Genomic DNA, 17,058 nt, shown 5'->3' with positions numbered 1-17,058 from the left:
CACATGGAGCTTGCATGTATTCTTTCACAACACGTTGAATATGGGAGCCATCAAGACTAGCTTGTGCTGAGGAGGTAGGTGTTTTTTGCAACAGCTAGAAAAACGGTTGTGTGCCAGAAAATGTCTTGGAAGCTGGGCTAGAGCATTTGGATCTGTTTTGTCAAGTTGTAGCAGTGCAAGCTGAGGAGTGTTTGTCCTCTACAGCCTATCAGGTAGTTTATTTGGGTTTCTAAGGACTTGCCAAGTCTTTAGGAGTTGAATTGGGCTGTGGCTCACTGCAGGTTTCATTACCACAGTAATGGACACAGGGAGGGGAGTGGAACCTGAACAAAGTAGAATAAAATAGAGGTGGGAAGGTGCCTTCACTGCAGCTAAAAATTCAGTGTATGTTGTGTGTTCAAAGGAATAGAATACAGCACTTGGCCCTCAGAACTTTAGAGATGCAGGAAGTGTGGGGTTGTGACCACCTTGATACTGGGCATGAAGAGGTTTAAAATTAAAGATCTCTAGCTAATCATCTCCTGATGTGGATTTACAGGTTCTACCATGTAGAAAGGCTTCTAGATACCTAAAAAAAAAGAAGACAGGTTGCCTGAAAGTTACGTGCTCACACTCAGATTGGATTCAGCTAAGGCATCAGTTAAAGCTGAGTGGGAAGGCGAAATCAGTCCTGCTGTAAAGCAGCTGGAAGAGAAATGTTGGTATTTCACTGGGAACGTTGAGAGATTGTAAGAAAAATTGTAGGATGTGCAGCGATGTAGAATGTGGAGCACATGCAATTGCTGTTCTTGTGCATAACTGTTGGTATCAAAGCTCATAATACTGTTTCTACAGGAGGCCTAGTTGGCATTAAGGAACTGTTAATGTAGGAGTAAAAAAAATGGAGTATTTCACAAGAAATGGTGCAAGTTCTGTGATAACTAAGCACAAGAACTGTGAAAAACTGTGAACTAATCAGTTTTCTCCAGATTTGAGAGCTGTTAATCAGGCAGTTCTTCACTGTGTCCTGGCAGCCCAAGATCAGTTGGGAGCGGGGTCTTCTTATTCACACTTCAACCGAGTGCAGTGAGGTAACAGTCACATGGTGTCCAACGAAGACTTCTTTTCCACATAGGTTTGTGTTCAGAAAAACAAACAGTAAAAATCCCCCAAACCCACTACCAAAACACCCAAACCCAACCACCTTAGGGGTGGGCTGTTTGAGGAGAATTAAAACAACTTTCAATTCTATATTTTCCAAACCGATACTGTAATGCTGTACATTTATACACTGACATATTGGAAGAGCCAGATGGCACTTCAGGGCATTTTATTAATTTATATCTTTGTTATTTGGGGTTTTTTAACCCCAAGTGATGTGGTTTAGAGTTTTGCTTCAGTATTAAAGGGTTGGGTTAAGTCAAAGACCATGTTGGGAACAAATTCAGTTTTCTGTTTTCAGGTTGGAGGTTTTCTATTGGTCTTTCCTATGGGTGTTGTAATATACACAGTTATTTTTGGAAGGGGGGGGAAGGAAAAGCTCTCCTTTCTTGAGAGACATTTCCCAGGAGTGTCAGTACACATGGTCCTGGAGGATTGTCTGAGGCTTTGCGGAGCAGAAGGTAACAATCGTGCCATTGATTCTCAAAAGGCTGGAGGCCTGTAGGCAGGACCCCTGTCAGGATTTCCCTGCAGAGGAACGGTGCCTTTATACCAGGGGGTTTGTTAAAGATTACCAGTCCCAATAATACTGAGTTTTAAAAGCTAACTCCTGAAACTGGGAGAATAGGAGCAAGCGGTAAGAATAGCTCAGCGACTGCGGCCCCATATTGTGCTGGCTTTTGTTACCCCGTACAGCAGGAGAACGCTTCCCTGGGAAGGGGTGGGTTTGGGTACACCACTGCTGAATTGTATACTGTGTTGCAGCTTCAGATTACAAAAACAGTCATGTTTTGAAGTACAGTCCATGGTAGGATGCAAAATCTGCCTCCTGGAAGGCATCTGAATTTTTGTTGAGTCCTATCCTAAAGGTGCTCTAATTAGAAACAATGCTTTCAGTTTTCCCCAGGCTGAGAAATTGCTTGTTGTTTGTTTAATTACCTACCAAGACTTGGCCATTTCCAATTGGAAACAGAGAAATACAGGCAAATCTCACTCCCCAGTTACATAGTCAGTAGGTAAAGGAATACTGCACCTTTTCCCATTTCCTTGGAACATCATACTTTTTTTTTTCGCAGCTGATTCAACCCATCAAACTGTATTGATCATCTATTGCTGTTTTTTTCTGTTCTCCTAAAATCAGAATATGAACCCCCCGCTTCCACCACCACCTCTCCTGTCTGCTGCCATCATTGCGTCGGCCTCTTCTGGACCTCAGTCTGCAGGTGTAATACAAAGGCCCACGTCAGGAGCAGTTGACCAAATGGCACATTTGCGGCCCCAAAGTCGTCCAAGTGTGTAAGTAAAACCGAAGCTTTTCACCAGTCAGGAAGAGGGGATGAGATGGGGAAGGTCACGTGTTCTTGTATCATGCATTTGGCTAGAATTCCCAGAAAGCCAAGCATACAGCTTGGGACAAAAGCCACAAAACATATGTAAAGGTGACACCCCTAAACAGCCTTCATCCTGAGGGTTATTTATGTCTTGGGTAAATATAATCAGCTGTTGCTGTGTACAGAAAGGACACGCTTCAAAAATACCAGGTGTTTAGCAGGAGGATGAATGAATCCTTGAGTTAGGGATGAAGACTGCGTAACTCGCACGAGGCAAGCTCTCACAGGGAGTTTATTCAATGCTTTCAGAATGAAAAGGCTATTCTCCTACAGAATAACTCATGCCCAAACACACAAAGTGCTGTATTTCATTTAGACTCTTGTATTAGCATGTCATCGGCAGACTGCTTGTGTTAAGTTGTGATTGACATTTGTCTGAAGATTCTACAGTTCAGTTAATTAGTGGGTGGCAATTTGGAAGGCAGGCAGAAAGCTGCTAGTTAGCATTATGTCTCCACACTTGTAACACAAGCAACTGTGCGTCATCCTTCTGGGTGAAAATATTTTGTGTATTAACATGTGCTGCTGACAACATCTTTCTTCTTGGAAACTTCTTTGTGTGCAGCCTGGAGAGTAAGGATAATGAAGGGAGAAATGAAATCTGAGAGTGACTGAGCTGTCTAATAGGACAGGTTTGAATAATGCAAGGGCCACTTTTGTACTGTGTCTTTGTTTTTTATCTTCCCACTGGGTCTCCTCCCACTACAGAAGAAGCACCCTTCTTGTATAGCAGGTGCAGCTGGGTTTGGGCTGTTCCTCTGGTGTCAGGCGCTGTAACGCTGCTTCTTACGGGTTATTGCGCTTAGCGCAGTCAGTCGAGTTCCCATCTCATTTATTGCCATCCTCCCATCTTCAAAGGGCTGCTCTGTGTGAGGATACTAATGAAAACGGGAATGTTTTAACTGAAAGGGAAGTTAATGAACACCAATTAAAGCACATCCCTTGCTTTCCCATAGAGCTTCAGTACGTGGCTTTGTAGATCACCCCTAAACCCCATACCAGTGAAGCCTTTTGTTGCCAGTACGTCATATGTCGCCTTTAAAGCGTGTTTCAAACTTGTCTGACCAGGTACCTATATTGCCTTGAAAGCATTTTTGTAGGTAATGCAGATTCCTGGGTGGACAGTGAGGAACAAAAACACAGTGCAAAAAGCAGCAGGATGGAGTTAGTGTTGTCATTGCTGGGCACAAGAGATCGTTTTCATGAGACTGCTTTGAAAAACCGCTTTTTTTTTACCTGTGGGGTAACAGGGCGGGTGGGAAAGACCTCTCTTGTTCTCTTCTGGTGTTGGAAGCAATTGTGGATCAAGCAGTGGGATATGCTACCTGTCTAACCTATTTGGCTACCTCTCCTGAAAAGTATATTCTTTTTAAGAAAAAGGGGTTAACTAGAACACTGGTTTAGACAGCTTTCTTCTCTTCAAACTGTGGCACAAAGCAGAACGCTGATGGTTAAAGCACTGTATCGTGGTAACAGGAAATTGCTTATTTGAAGACTTCCCTAGGAATATTCCAGCATGCAACTGCAGGAGCTCCAGCTTTATTTATACTTCCCCCTCCCCCTTTTTTCTAAGAATGTCTTTTTTTTAAAAAAGAAAAATGCAGAATATTTCTGAACTCTCAGGATGGTTTCAGATGCATTAAAGTTGCTTAGTAGGAAAATAAAAAGGAAATAACCTTTACAAACAAGTAACTGCTAGCCACCTTCACTTCTAGTGGTGTGTCCTTTTCTTCTTGGCATTGCAGTTGCCCAGGGGGATTCAGGTTTTGTGGTTTGAGAAGTAGTTTTAATACTGATCATTCACTACCAACTAACAGGACTTTGCTGTGCTCCCCACCTCCGCAAAAGAAAGAGAAGTGGGCATGTCACAGTGTGTAAGAGATACTAGAATTAGATGTAGAGTGCTGTGTCCAGTTCTGGGCTCCTCACCATAAGGAGGACGTCAAGCTCCTGGAGCATGTCCAGAGAAGGGCACCCAGGCTGGGGAAGGGGCTGGAGGGCAAATCCTCTGAGGAGCAGCTGAGGGAGCTGGGGGTGTTCAGCCTGGAGAAGAGGAGGCTGAGGGGAGACCTTCTCCCCACCTCCCCTGCCCTGCCAGGAGGGTGCAGAGAGGTGGGCGATGGTCTCTTCAGCCAGGGGACAGGAGATGGGACAAGGGGCAATGGGCTCAAGCTGTCCCAGGGCAGGGTCAGCTCAGATGGGAGGGCAAAGTTCTTCCCTGGCAGAGTTGTGGGGTTGTGGCACAGGCTGCCCAGGGAGGGGGCTGAGTCCCCACCCCTGGGTGTGTTTAACAGACAGGGAGATGAGGTTCTCAGGGGTCTGGGTCAGCACAGGACAGGAACAGTTGGACTTGATGGTCTTAAAGGTCTTCCCAACTGTGTGGTTCTGCAAGAGCTGAGGGCTGTGCTGGGATCTGTACCCCATAAACACCTGTTTAATCAAGCTCACTCAGTTAAGAAAGTGGTCAGTGTTATTAGAAGTATTGTATGCTTTGTTCAGTTGCAGTTAGGAGGATATTTTTAATGGCCTTAATATCTTAACTTCTGTTTTACTGCTGTAACAGTAGGATGAATCCACTCACATACCCCATACTACTGCACCTTCTCATTTCAGACTGAACCCTCTCCACCCCAAAACACCAGTGAGGTTTTCAAGGAGTTTACCAATTTCACCTGCTTGCTTTCCCTCTAGGTATGTTGCTATCTACCCTTACACTCCTCGAAAGGAAGATGAGCTGGAGCTGCGGAAGGGGGAAATGTTCCTGGTGTTCGAGCGCTGTCAGGATGGCTGGTTCAAGGGCACCTCCATGCACACCAGCAAGATCGGTGTTTTCCCTGGAAATTATGTGGCTCCAGTTACAAGGTACATTTGTACACAAGTGATTAAATAGCTCGTTTACTTTCAGGCCCAAAATGACTCTGTGCTTATTTAATGCTAAGCCTGAACCACAGAGGAGCTGTGGGGTTCAGAAACAGGCTTGTTTCAGTCCTGCTTAGTGCTTTGCTTCCAATTTTGGCAGGACAGTGACAAGCGCCTCTCAAACAAAAGTCCCCATGTCTACTGCTGGCCAAACTGGACGAGTGGTGACTATGGTCAGCCCCTCCAGCGCTAGTGGGACGTCTCAGAAGCTCCAGGGGAATGGTGTGGCAGTCAACTCCAGCACGGTACCGACGGCTGTGGTTTCTGCAGCGCACATCCAAACTAGTCCACAAACCAAGGTCCTCATGCACGTCACAGGACAAATGACAGTCAACCAGGCTCGCAATGCAGTTAGAACAGGTAATTTAAAAATTAGTTTCAACAAAGCCAAAGCTTTTTATGTGTGTTAAACAAACTGTGGGGGTTGTGTGGGCGGGTGGCTGGAGTCAGGGAATGTGTTGGGATTTTTAAGTCACATTTTAATGTCGTTTTTTAGAGTTGAATCCTTTCTGAGGTGACAAAATACGTATCTCTGAACTGTTGAATCTTTTATCACCTGTGTGTACATACACACTCCTACTGCTGAGAAATTTACCTGAGTGCTTAGGTGGAATGTATTTTTTTCCAGCGGTATCTGTGGTAGGGGCATTCTTGGAGCTTCCCTGCTCACGTACAATTCATGTATTAAGAAAAGTGATAAGAGCATCTTCCGAGTCACAGCATGTTTTTTCATGTTAACTGCACAACAGCTACAGATTCCTCTGATGTAACATTCACTTTTAAGTTCTCTCCTGACATCTTTGAGCACCTTTAGTATTTGTTCCTCCTTTTTCAGGTCTGTAGCTCAGGGTCGGTCCTTAGGCATTACAGTTTGTTCTCTAAACTTGACTACAACTTCTTCCAGCTTTGGCTCTGAAGCACTAAGTCTGTACTGGTTTCAAGATCCATGCCATCTGTGTCATAAAATCATGTCTTTCTGACAGGTATGGCTGCCTTTACTGTCTGGGGCAGGCCACATCATAGTGAAACATTCTTTTTTGGTATTTAAGCCCAGATCCAGAAACACTGATAGTGGTGTTTTCAAGCGTTTTTGTTTACCAAATCCATGCACTCCTCTGTGGATTTGCCAGGCTAGGAAGGCACCACACAACTGGAGCCTCATCTGTTCCAGTTGCTGCTAGGGCATCAGAAGAAAAGCAAAGGGGGGGGGGAAGCCCCACCCCTCAAAAAACCAAACCTCCCCCTCCCTCTGTCTCTGACTATCCCAGTGTTGTGGTTTAACCCCAGTTGGCAGCTAAACCCCAAACAGCCCCTCACTGATTTCCCCCATGGTGGGATGGGGGAGAGAATCAGAAGAGTGAAAGTGAGAATGCTCATGGGTTGAGACAAAGACAGTTTAACAGGTAAAGCAAAAGCTGTGCGTGTAAGCAAAGCAAAACCAGGAATTCATTCCCCACTTCCCACGGGCAGGTGGTGTTCAGGCATCCCCAGGAAAGCTCCAGCACAAGTAGTGGTTACTTGGGAAGACAAATGCCATTGCTCTGAACATCCCCTCTCTTTCTCCTCCTTCCCCCAGCTTTGTATGCTGAGCATGACATCATAAATGGTGGAATATCCCTTTGGACATTGGGGTCAGCTGTCCCAGCTGTGTCCCCTCCTTGTGCACCCCCAGTCTCCTCGCTGGTGGGGTGGGGTGAGCAGCAGCAAAGGCCTTGGCTCTGTACAAGTGTTGCTCAGCAGTAACAAACACACCCCTGTGTTACCCACCCTGCTTTCAGCACAAACCCTAACCAAACCCTTGCTAGCTCCTATGGAGAACATCAACTCCATCCCAGCCAAACCCAGCACACCCAGTGATCCTTCCATCTTTCAGCCTTCAATTTGGGTCCTACAGTCTCTTGGCTGAGAGAATCGTGACTGAAGGGTTTGGTTTTTTTTGATTAAGATATTCTTATTGGCAGAGCAGAATAGAAAGCAGAAGATGCAGATGGTGTTGTCTGTTATCTGTTTCTTCTGGTCTCGAGATCCATAAATTAGCCCACCCCCTCTTCAGAGTCATGCATCTCCTGCAGCACCCTCTGCGTGTTCAGATGTCAGCACCAGCTTTGCTTTCGGAAGTAGGATAGAACATTTATAGATGCTCTATCTATAGATGCTCTATCTATAAATGTTCTCTCATTTTAGATAATTTGTTTCCTTAATTGGCTGCATCTTCCTCCAGTCTGATCTTAGGCTGAAAGGGAGGCAGTAGTCCTCTGTGGCAACTTTATTCTTTACCTTTAAATAAAAACAACCAGGTGCTGTTGGCAGCTGGTAAGACAACCTAAGCAAAGCATCTGTACTTGCCTGCCTCTCAGGCATAGCAGGTTTCTACTCTGAATCCTTCTTTTAAGCTGCCTAGAAGCTTGCAAGTGACAGCACCAAGAGAGCTCCTGTGGGCTCCAGAGGCCATTCTGTCCCCACATCTCCACACCACTGTCAAGATGAATAAGCTTTTACTGTTCCATTCAGCTGAAAAACACAGGAATATGCTTCCCACCAACTTTTGGAGGTCTGAAATGGGAAAACCAAAAGGGGCTGCACTCTGTTCCCAAAGAACCTAGCATTGCCTCGCAGTGTGAAGGTGTCCTGCTTGGTCACAAGCACAAGTATGTCCCTCATAAGGGCTGGAAACTGAGGCAGTAATGGCTGCTTTATGTTAAATGCTGCAGAGAACTTTGTAGTCAGCATCTGAAACTTGATCATCTTGAGCTTTCCCTTGCACCTTTGCTGAGGGTTACGTTCTGGATGAGGCTTCTGAGGTCAGTGCTGCATTATGCAGAGCTGTTCTTGAGTTTCGGTTCAGCTCAGGACTTCCAGGATGCTGCTTCAGATGATTGTAGTGAGATGCTGTTTGACATCGCCCTCACTGAGGGGTATGTGTGCATTCTTGGGTTGAAAGGAACTGGGAAGAAAAGGTAGATTCTGCCAGTTTCCTTAAAGGGTGAACTGTATGAAAATGGGCTGAGTTCAAGCGTTTTCCTTACAGATTCCATCAGGAATAAGAAAACAACACCAGAAAGCTGTTCTGTGCTTGTACTCCATCGATTGTGCGTGAGCATAAACATACTCTGAGGAACAGCAGCTACTTGCAAGAAGACTGACTTGGTCTCCTGAACAAAAGGCTGCATTAATAATGGTTTTTCACAAAAAATCTTGCTGCACTCTCCTTATCTTCCTCTTTGAAATGTTCATGGTATTCAGAGTTAGAAAGGGCCTGCTACAGGGGAAGGGGTTACATACCAAATATAGACATAGTGTTTAGTGCTGCTTGCTTTTTAAGAAAGAATTTGTGTTTCTTATCTTAGGGATTGTAATTGGGTTTAATACTGTAGGATAGTTCTATCAGATTTGTAAACTTTGTGGGCCTTCTCTAATACACCATCGATAAGATCTACCAAATTACCAGGGGAATTTGCAGAGAGTAGAATAAAGGGAGCAAGTGCTGGAAGCTTGATACTGGAATATCACTTCTAAGAAGCCTGAAACTCTTAATTAGTTATGTGCAAGATGGGAATGAATCGATACGTTTGAGATACACATGCTCCAAGCTAGAGGGATAACCCCTCCTTAGATTTTTTTTTTGGAACCTCCTTAGGTTCCAGAGTGGTTGAAGGGAAGAGGCGGTGCAGCTCTGCGTCTCTGTGTTTTCCCTTGTATCATTTGGGCAAGATGCCTGCAATTTGAAGAGAGGGCAAATCCTCTGAGGAGCAGCTGAGGGAGCTGGGGGTGTTGAGCCTGGAGAAGAGGAGGGTGAGGGGAGACCTTCTCCCCACCTCCCCTGCCCTGCCAGGAGGGTGCAGAGAGGTGGGCGATGGTCTCTTCAGCCAGGGGACAGGAGATGGGACAAGGGGCAATGGGCTCAAGCTGGGCCAGGGCAGGGTCAGCTCAGCTGGGAGGGAAAAGCTCTTTCCTGGCAGAGTTGTGGGGCTGTGGCACAGGCTGCCCAGGGAGGGGGCTGAGTCCCCACCCTGGGTGTGTTTAACAGAGGGGTAGATGAGGTACTTAGAGATCTGAGTCAGCACAGGACAGGAACAGTTGGAGTTGATGATCTTAAAGGTCTTTTCCATCCTTGTGAGTCTGTGAGATCTGAGCTGTGGGAATCACCCCAGAGCACCTACTGTTGACCATACAGACATAACGGCAACGCTGCTTCTCGGAAGCGGTGAACGACTTCATGCAGTGCTCCTTGTTTTGCAGCTAGGCTGCAGCCCTGATTAGCATGTTCAGCACTGTGCAGTTCTCTGGCTTCCAGCATGGATGTTCCTTTTATTTCACAAGGGTTTGAGTAAATTCACTTCTATATTTAAACATCCCCAGAGACAATAGCTTACGTTTTCTGAGAAACCACTCACGGCAGTAATTGCCACTGTACTTATTGTTTGAAAGACCCACTAAATCTGTTGTAGATTTTGTGAATAGTTTAGGGAAAACAATCCAATTATATTTTTAGCAGCTTCTATACAGAGCGTTTCTTCCTACATTGTTTTATGTGCCCTGACAACCACGCAGCGTATTAAAAGGAACAAACAAGTTCCAGGCAGGATTTCAGCTAGCTCACATGAACTGAAATGTAATCTTCACTGTGAATCTCCTGCACGGGAAGCGTTTTCCTTGGCAGCTTGGGTTTCTCTGCAGCAGTTGCAGTGCTGTTCCCCTTGTGCTGCTGGTTGGATAGTGTACGCCGCTGCCTTGTTCCGGTGAGGTAAGTTCAGTGCTGTGTAAGATGCTGGTACGGCAATATAGATGGACGTTGCAGAGATAGGAAGGGAGCTTTTTGTGACTGAACAGCTGTAACACCATCTCTGTGTCTCACTCGGCGTGTCAGGTGAAAAGAGGCCCTCTCTCATGCTTTATTCTCTTGTTCTAGTTGCTGCACACAGTCAGGAAAGACCCACGGCAGCCGTCACACCCATCCAAGCACAGAGCCCAACATGCCTTATTCCTGCAGCTGTGATCATTCCCCACCACTCCGTTGCCTCCCAGCAGCTCCAGCCCCAGCTCCCGAATGCCGCTGCTTACGTCACGGCTGTGAATGTCAACCGTTCCGCCATCCCGCTGGCATGTGCAGCAGCTTCTCTGAATTCTCCCAGCGTTGCTGCTTCATCTTTGGAGGGAGACATGAGTGGAAGAACTGTAAACACTCACCCTGGAGCTCCTGCTTCTCCAGAGGGTTCTTTAGCAGCTGGTGGAAATGCTGCTGTCAGTAAAGTAGACAAGGACGGCAAGGTGGGTAGAGAGTAAAATCACTCCCTTATATTCTCCCATTTCCTCTGTGCAGACATTTGAGATCCATGTTCTTCTCTTACATGCACTGAATAGCAGTATTGGAAGGTTTTTAAGGCTGAGCTTGAAACTCAGGTAGTTATTTTGTGACTACAGCTACAGGCAAATGTATTCTCAGCCATACAAGAATAATTTAGAGTGGATAAAATACCTTGGGGAAGGGTTAAAATAGGGTAGGAGCATCATGCCTTAAGTGAGAAAAACACAAGGTAAATGGATGAAATTCAGAGCACTATTAGATTGACTGTTGGTATTTGAAGTATATTGGTTTCCTTTACCTGCAGCCATTTTCCCAAGTACTTGAGGAAGTTCTATGGTTAGCACATGGTACCAGTAAGCAGCAGTAAGTAAGCAGTAGTTACTAAACCATTATCACAAAAAAACCCCAAACCCATGAACTTGCAACAACATAAAAGGTTCAGTCTAATAAGGCAGACCTAATATTTGGTGAAAATCAGTATTGCTTTGGGTTGCCTTCCCTCCTCAGCACAGGACAGGAACAGTTGGACTCGAAGATCTTAAAGGTCTTTTCCAACCCTGTGATTCTGTGATTACGTTATGTCGTAGGCAGAAGCATTCCTCCAGCTTTCTAGGTGGTTTTGTTGGGCAATTGTGGTGTAGGGTTGGGTTTTTTCCTTCTCCTTCTGTCAACTTTCTTTACATCTCAAATGGTTTGGACTTTGCCTTGCAACTTTTCACCCACGTGAACTCCTTAATGAAGTTTGTGAAGGTTTTAATCATAGGCTGTACGCTAATCTCATCTGCTTTTTAATTACTTTTGTTGATTGCTGTTGAATGGAGGTACCTAGAACTTCATTTTAAAATGACTTTAGTCACTGAAACCAGACTGAGGTGCCCTTAGGCAGGGCTTTTATTGAACTTTTTATAGCTTAAGGTTAAAGATGGTAACGTATTTGGACTGTGTTAATTTCTTGGAGCTTCTGGTTTGCCTTGACATTTGCAGTTCTTTGCTGAAACAGCTTTGAGTTACTGGAGGCTTTGAAGAAGGTCAGAGGGGTTTTCATTCACAGCTCACCAATTCCACTGCATCCCAAGCTGTAATAAAAATTGCTCAGGCTTTTCTCTTTCTGGGGTTAAATACTTTGCCTTTGTCTCCAGGCCTTACAGTCTGGCACCTCTCTCAAGCACTAAATTCACTCAGGGAAAGGGTTGGTAAGAAGATCACTGCCACACCCCTTCTTAGGAAAAAAAAAAAAGGAAAAAAATCAAGAAACACAAAAGCTACTTAAATAATTCTCTTGAGGGTAAGTAACAGTCTTCAGGGATTCCTGCCTGGACAAGCGAAAAGAATGTTTACAATGCTCCCCTGCAGCAGAGCAGCGAAACACAGCACATTCCCCACAGCACATTCCCCTCCTGGCATAGTTCTGTGGAATGACAAGGTCTTCCCTTACTGAGGGAGGATAAATAAAAGGCACTTATCTAAACAGCAGCCTCCAGGGCAGGCTTTTCTCCCTGCTTGGTTTGAAATGAGGCTTTATGCCTACCTAAAAACTGGCACGTTAATGAAATGTTTTACTACATAGATTCCCGTTGTGGGACTCTTAACTCCTCACTCCTTCCTCGAGACAACTGTTTGGGCCATTGGCTTGCAAGGTAAGCCTTAGTTAACTAAGCAGGACTTAGCTGGCTTATTATGGTCTAAATGACTCACTGTTTTTAGAATTTTTCATAATTATCTTTTGCTGTTAACGTTTCCATAATTACCTGCCTCCGTTTCTACAATCTCCGGTGTCTCCTCATAATGGACAGAGTCCTCTCTGATCAGGATGGTTCAGCTCTTTCCTGGGAGACTTCTCTGTTCTCAAACAGGGTTCTGCTTTTGGTTCACAGAAAGAAAAGAAAGGTTTGCTGAAACTGCTTTCTGGAGCGTCCACGAAACGCAAGCCCCGACTGTCACCCCCGGCGTCGCCCACGCTGGAGGCTGAGCAGGCCGCCGCGGAGCTAGCCCTGCAAGGTGCAGTTGGGCCAGAGCTTCCATCAGCAGGGAGTCACAGCAAAGCTGGGCCCTGTCCCACTGACAGCGAGGCCTCTGGGCTGGCACAGGAGACACTGCACCGCAAAACAAGTTCCCTGGATTCCTCTGTTCCCATAGTGCCGCCGCCTCGGCAGCCTTGTTCATCCCTGGGTCCGGTCCTGAATGAATCCAGGCCTCTTGTCTGTGAAAGGTAAGTTCTACAGAGCTAGGCTCGGGTCAAACAGAGAAAAATCCCACTCTCTGACACTTGCAGTGTATATTCTCTCTATAAATACTCTCTTTCTCTAATTCTCTGACATTTGCAGAGTTCAAAGCCAGGTTTGGATGGGGCTTTGGGTACCCTGGGGTGGTGAGGGTGTCCCTGCCCATGGCAGGGGGTTGGAACCAGATGATCTCTGAGGTCCCTTCCAACCCAAAGCACTCTGTGATTCTAGAACCGCTTTAGAACACTGAGATTCTACACCAAATAGAGCCTTGGGTGTTTTAAACAATGCTTTATATCCTTGTGTGTGCTTTGTTTACCTTCTGTATGGTGATCACAGGGTTGGTGTGAGAGCTGAGGCAGATAAAACAGGCCTGGTGTTTTGCAAAACACACTCTAATACTGTCCTTAGCAATATCAGCTTAGTCCTTTAAAGTTGTTAGCAGTGCACATATGAATGAGATCCTTATCTGAGTGGCCTGTTACTGTGTGCTCCATGAGCATGATCTAGGGCAGCCTCTGTGTCCTGGTAAGTGAGCCTGAAAAACACATACTTGCCTGGCCTCTGAAACTGCCAGGCAGCTGCTTTAAAGCTCTGTCCCTTTGCTTCTGTGTCCTCCTACTCTTTTCAAATTTCCGAGTCCCCTGTAAGTTGTTTGGACTGGGAAGGAAGTGGCAGTTGTCGAACTACTGCCTCTTTTTATTACTCCTGGTAGTAGACAAGCAATCTGAAGAGCATCACAGGCTTTGTTCTGCAGCAGCTACAGGATTGAGTGGCATGCAGGGAAGAAAGTAGTGGAGTTGCAATGTTAACAGCTCCAGGACTGAACTGATTCCTGCTGACTGTTGTAGGCTTTGTTCTGATACTGTTAACTCACAGTGTGTGGGCATACTGTTGTATTTCTGGAGGCCTGTTGATCTTCAGCTACATCCATGCATCAGGACCCAGAGAGTGTGCAAGCTTCTAGCTTGTCTTTTCTTCGACTTCTGTTACACCTTTAATATTTTTAACAAGGTTATTACTGTTTCTATGCCATTTCCTCGCAGGAAATTTCTGTTTCATACTGAATTTCTGAAGTAGATTTACATTTACAGATGGAAAATAACCCCCCAAAACATTATCCTAAGTCTGTTTGGCACAGTAATGTGTTTTTCTGTGTTGAATGGAGAAATAATATCAAAGTCATTCTGGCATGACCAGTGGATATTAGTGTAAAGCCATTTGCATCTTCACTTCCATGGTGGGAGATTTGTTTTCTTAGAATGGCTTTCAGAAAATGATGCTGTATAATTTTATTGATCTAGTAATAGCATATACCCAAACATTCTTTCTAATATATCTCTGTATATATTCTTCATATACACTATATGAAGTGCTGCCACAAGATCATTCACCGTGGCATTCACATAGAACTGTTGTATTTTGGTCAGTGTGTTTAAACAGAACTTCATCTGGGTTCTCTTCAGGGTAGGGTTAACACTTCTTCTGCTGATATGCTCTCAAGTTTCCATTTCTTTAGGCTGAATTGCTTAAAATGTACTGCTTAGTAATACTTACCACTTAGCTTGTACTCTGGATCTTCAAAGTAATTTAGAAGGAGCAATTAATCTTCATCAGTCTGTAAGAAGGGTGGGTAAGACAGGTACCCATGCAACAGTATCCTCAGTGAAATTTGGGGTTGAGGAGGAAAATACTGATGAGAATAAACTAAGGAACAGAGAAATCTCTTGCTAGGATGGTTCTGCTCATAGGTACTGTGTTTCCAAACACAGGCTGTGTGTGATCTGTTTGGCAGCAGAACTCTTCCTGTTCCGACTCTGGCTTTGTGGTATCGTTATCTGTGTTCAAATTTGATTTTCAAAGGTGACCAGAGGATTTAAGGGTCAGGCTCTGCTGGTTATTCGGTGTGAATTGGGAGCAACTGTAGCTGGCTCAGCTCTGGAAAGCACTTGAAAACGTTCCCTTTAGATACAGGGTCTGCTTCCTTTAAGACACAGTACCAGATTGCAGGGTGTCTGGGAGCACCTCTGTCCTGTGTGTCCTAAGGAAAACTGGAAGTGAAAATTAGGAGCAGAAAGAAGAAAGCACAGTGTAGTATTTTACAGGTATGTGTAAAATCCTATTGACTAGGTGACCATAAAAGATCTGCAAATTTGACCTTCAGACACTGCAAGAGTTTGCAAATACTGAACAGGGAGATAAAGAGGGAAGGGTTTTGTGGAGTCTCCTTCTCTGGAGAGATTCCAGCCCCGTCTAGATGCCGACCTGTGTGGCCTGTCCCAGGGACCCTGCTTTGGCAAGGGGTTGGACCCCATGGGCTCTGGAGGTCCCTTCCAACCCCTGCAGCTCTGTGAGTCTGTGCTCACATTGCACTCGTTAATTTATGCCCAGTTACTGCTGTGAGTGATTTGGTTATTTTTGAGTCACGCTGGCAGGAACAGTCTGCAGAGTTACATCTAAAAATATATTTGCTGTTTTCTCCTGTTATTTAGCCATTTAATGTATTTTTTTACAGGAAAAAAACCCACTTGGATGAGAGATGCACAGATTTGGCTTAAATTCGTTCAGCTCAGTTGCTACTTTGTGCTCAGGATGTACTTTTGACATTGTTACGTGCTCAGCAAACAGTTGTAAGCAGCTTCGATCAGCCTTAACTGCACAGGAGTGGTTTAAAAAGCAATGGTTTGAAAAGAAAAAGCACCTAAACTGAGGTATATACTTTTCTCATTACACAGGTACAGAGTTGTGGTGTCCTATCCTCCTCAGAGCGAAGCAGAGCTTGAGCTGAAGGAAGGTGACATTGTTTTTGTCCACAAGAAGCGGGAGGATGGCTGGTTCAAGGGCACTCTGCAGCGCAACGGCAAGACCGGCCTTTTCCCCGGCAGCTTTGTGGAGAACGTTTGAGGAGATCCCTTCCAGAGCCTCCAGTCATGCTGGACTGTCAAATAGCACAAATATTTTACCAGGAAAAGCACAGTCATGGGATATTTTCAAGTGACTGTAACGTAAACAGACATCTACATATTTTTTACAGTGTCTATAGCACAATTACACCAGCGAACAAAGAAGATGAAAGCATCTGCTGGTTTTATCACTTTGGATTCTTAAGTGTGATGTGTGCCTTGTACTGTCTGATTTATTATATAGAGGAACTTCCCCCCTCCCCTCCCCAAGTATGTTACATAAATGAACAATTGTTTACAAGGCTGTAACTAATTTATTCTTGGTTGTTTTTTTTAAACTTGAATTTTGTGTAATAGCTAACATTCTTGTGACTGATTTTAACAAATTATTAATTTATGAAAGAATAGCTAAGGGGAAGCTGGATTCTCTCCTTAGGAGCAAGTGAGTATATCTGGTAAAGAGCCTCCCCTTTATCCTCCGGACGTTTTTCCCCTGCTGTGTCTGACAGTGGAGTAAGTCTCTGTTTTACGAGTTCATGTCGAGTGGTGGTGATGTGATGTCAAATAGAATTTGCCAAGTGGGGAAAAATGTGTATTCTTTTCTTTTTTTTAAAAAAAAAAAGAAGTCAGTGGCGTTCTTGAATCCACTTCTTCGTAAGTCACCCGAGTAGAGTAACGTTTCCAGGAGGCACGGATGTGTGTGAACAGCTGAATAAAATTCAACCAGCTCAAGGTTAGGATCATCTCAAGGTTAGGAAGGAAGGAATTTAGGAGTGCCAATAAGAATTCCCCTTTACCTCCTCTTTACTTACTAACTTGGCTCCATGAACAAAGCTTAGCTTTGTGTATTCGGCCAGTTCTTCGGGCATTTACTGCTCAGGATCCAGCTAAATTGGAAGGGATGTTAAAAGCCCAGTGCTTAGAATCATTCTATCTCAAAAACCATCTGTTTGATAAGACTGATCATAAAAATAAAATTATAAGCTGTACTTAAATGTCTAAAAATGCCTAAGAAGTGTAATTTGCTGTTTTCTTCTCAAACTGATCTGCATGGCCAAGAGATGTTTTAAAATGTCTGAGCAATAGTGGTGGTAAGTGATGCACTTGTGTTAAAGTAAAAGGCTGTATGAAACACTGTGAAAACTTTGCTAACTTCTTACCCATTGCTACTTTGGTAT

The 17,058-nt window shown here is 44.7% G+C and overlaps 1 protein-coding gene across 1 annotated transcript in view; it reads left to right on the top strand.

Moving 5' to 3' along the window:
• SH3RF1 (SH3 domain containing ring finger 1) overlaps positions 1-15,881 on the top strand; it is a gene marked incomplete at both ends in the record, with an annotated part of 71,508 nt that extends 55,627 nt beyond the window's left edge. Inside the window, 6 exons of the mRNA XM_084264177.1 lie at positions 2,282-2,436; positions 5,223-5,393; positions 5,551-5,810; positions 10,360-10,718; positions 12,630-12,964; positions 15,713-15,881. Of these exons, the coding sequence (XP_084120303.1) occupies positions 2,282-2,436; positions 5,223-5,393; positions 5,551-5,810; positions 10,360-10,718; positions 12,630-12,964; positions 15,713-15,881 (1,449 nt within the window). The remainder of the gene's footprint in view (positions 1-2,281; positions 2,437-5,222; positions 5,394-5,550; positions 5,811-10,359; positions 10,719-12,629; positions 12,965-15,712) is intronic.
• Between the last annotated feature and the right edge of the window lie 1,177 nt (positions 15,882-17,058).

The sequence above is a fragment of the Gallinula chloropus genome (genome assembly GCF_964237585.1).
Source record: "Gallinula chloropus genome assembly, chromosome: 4".
Classification (NCBI taxonomy): Eukaryota; Metazoa; Chordata; class Aves; order Gruiformes; family Rallidae; genus Gallinula; species Gallinula chloropus.
Note: the sequence above shows the minus strand (reverse complement) of the source record. Positions and strands in the feature narration are given on the sequence as shown.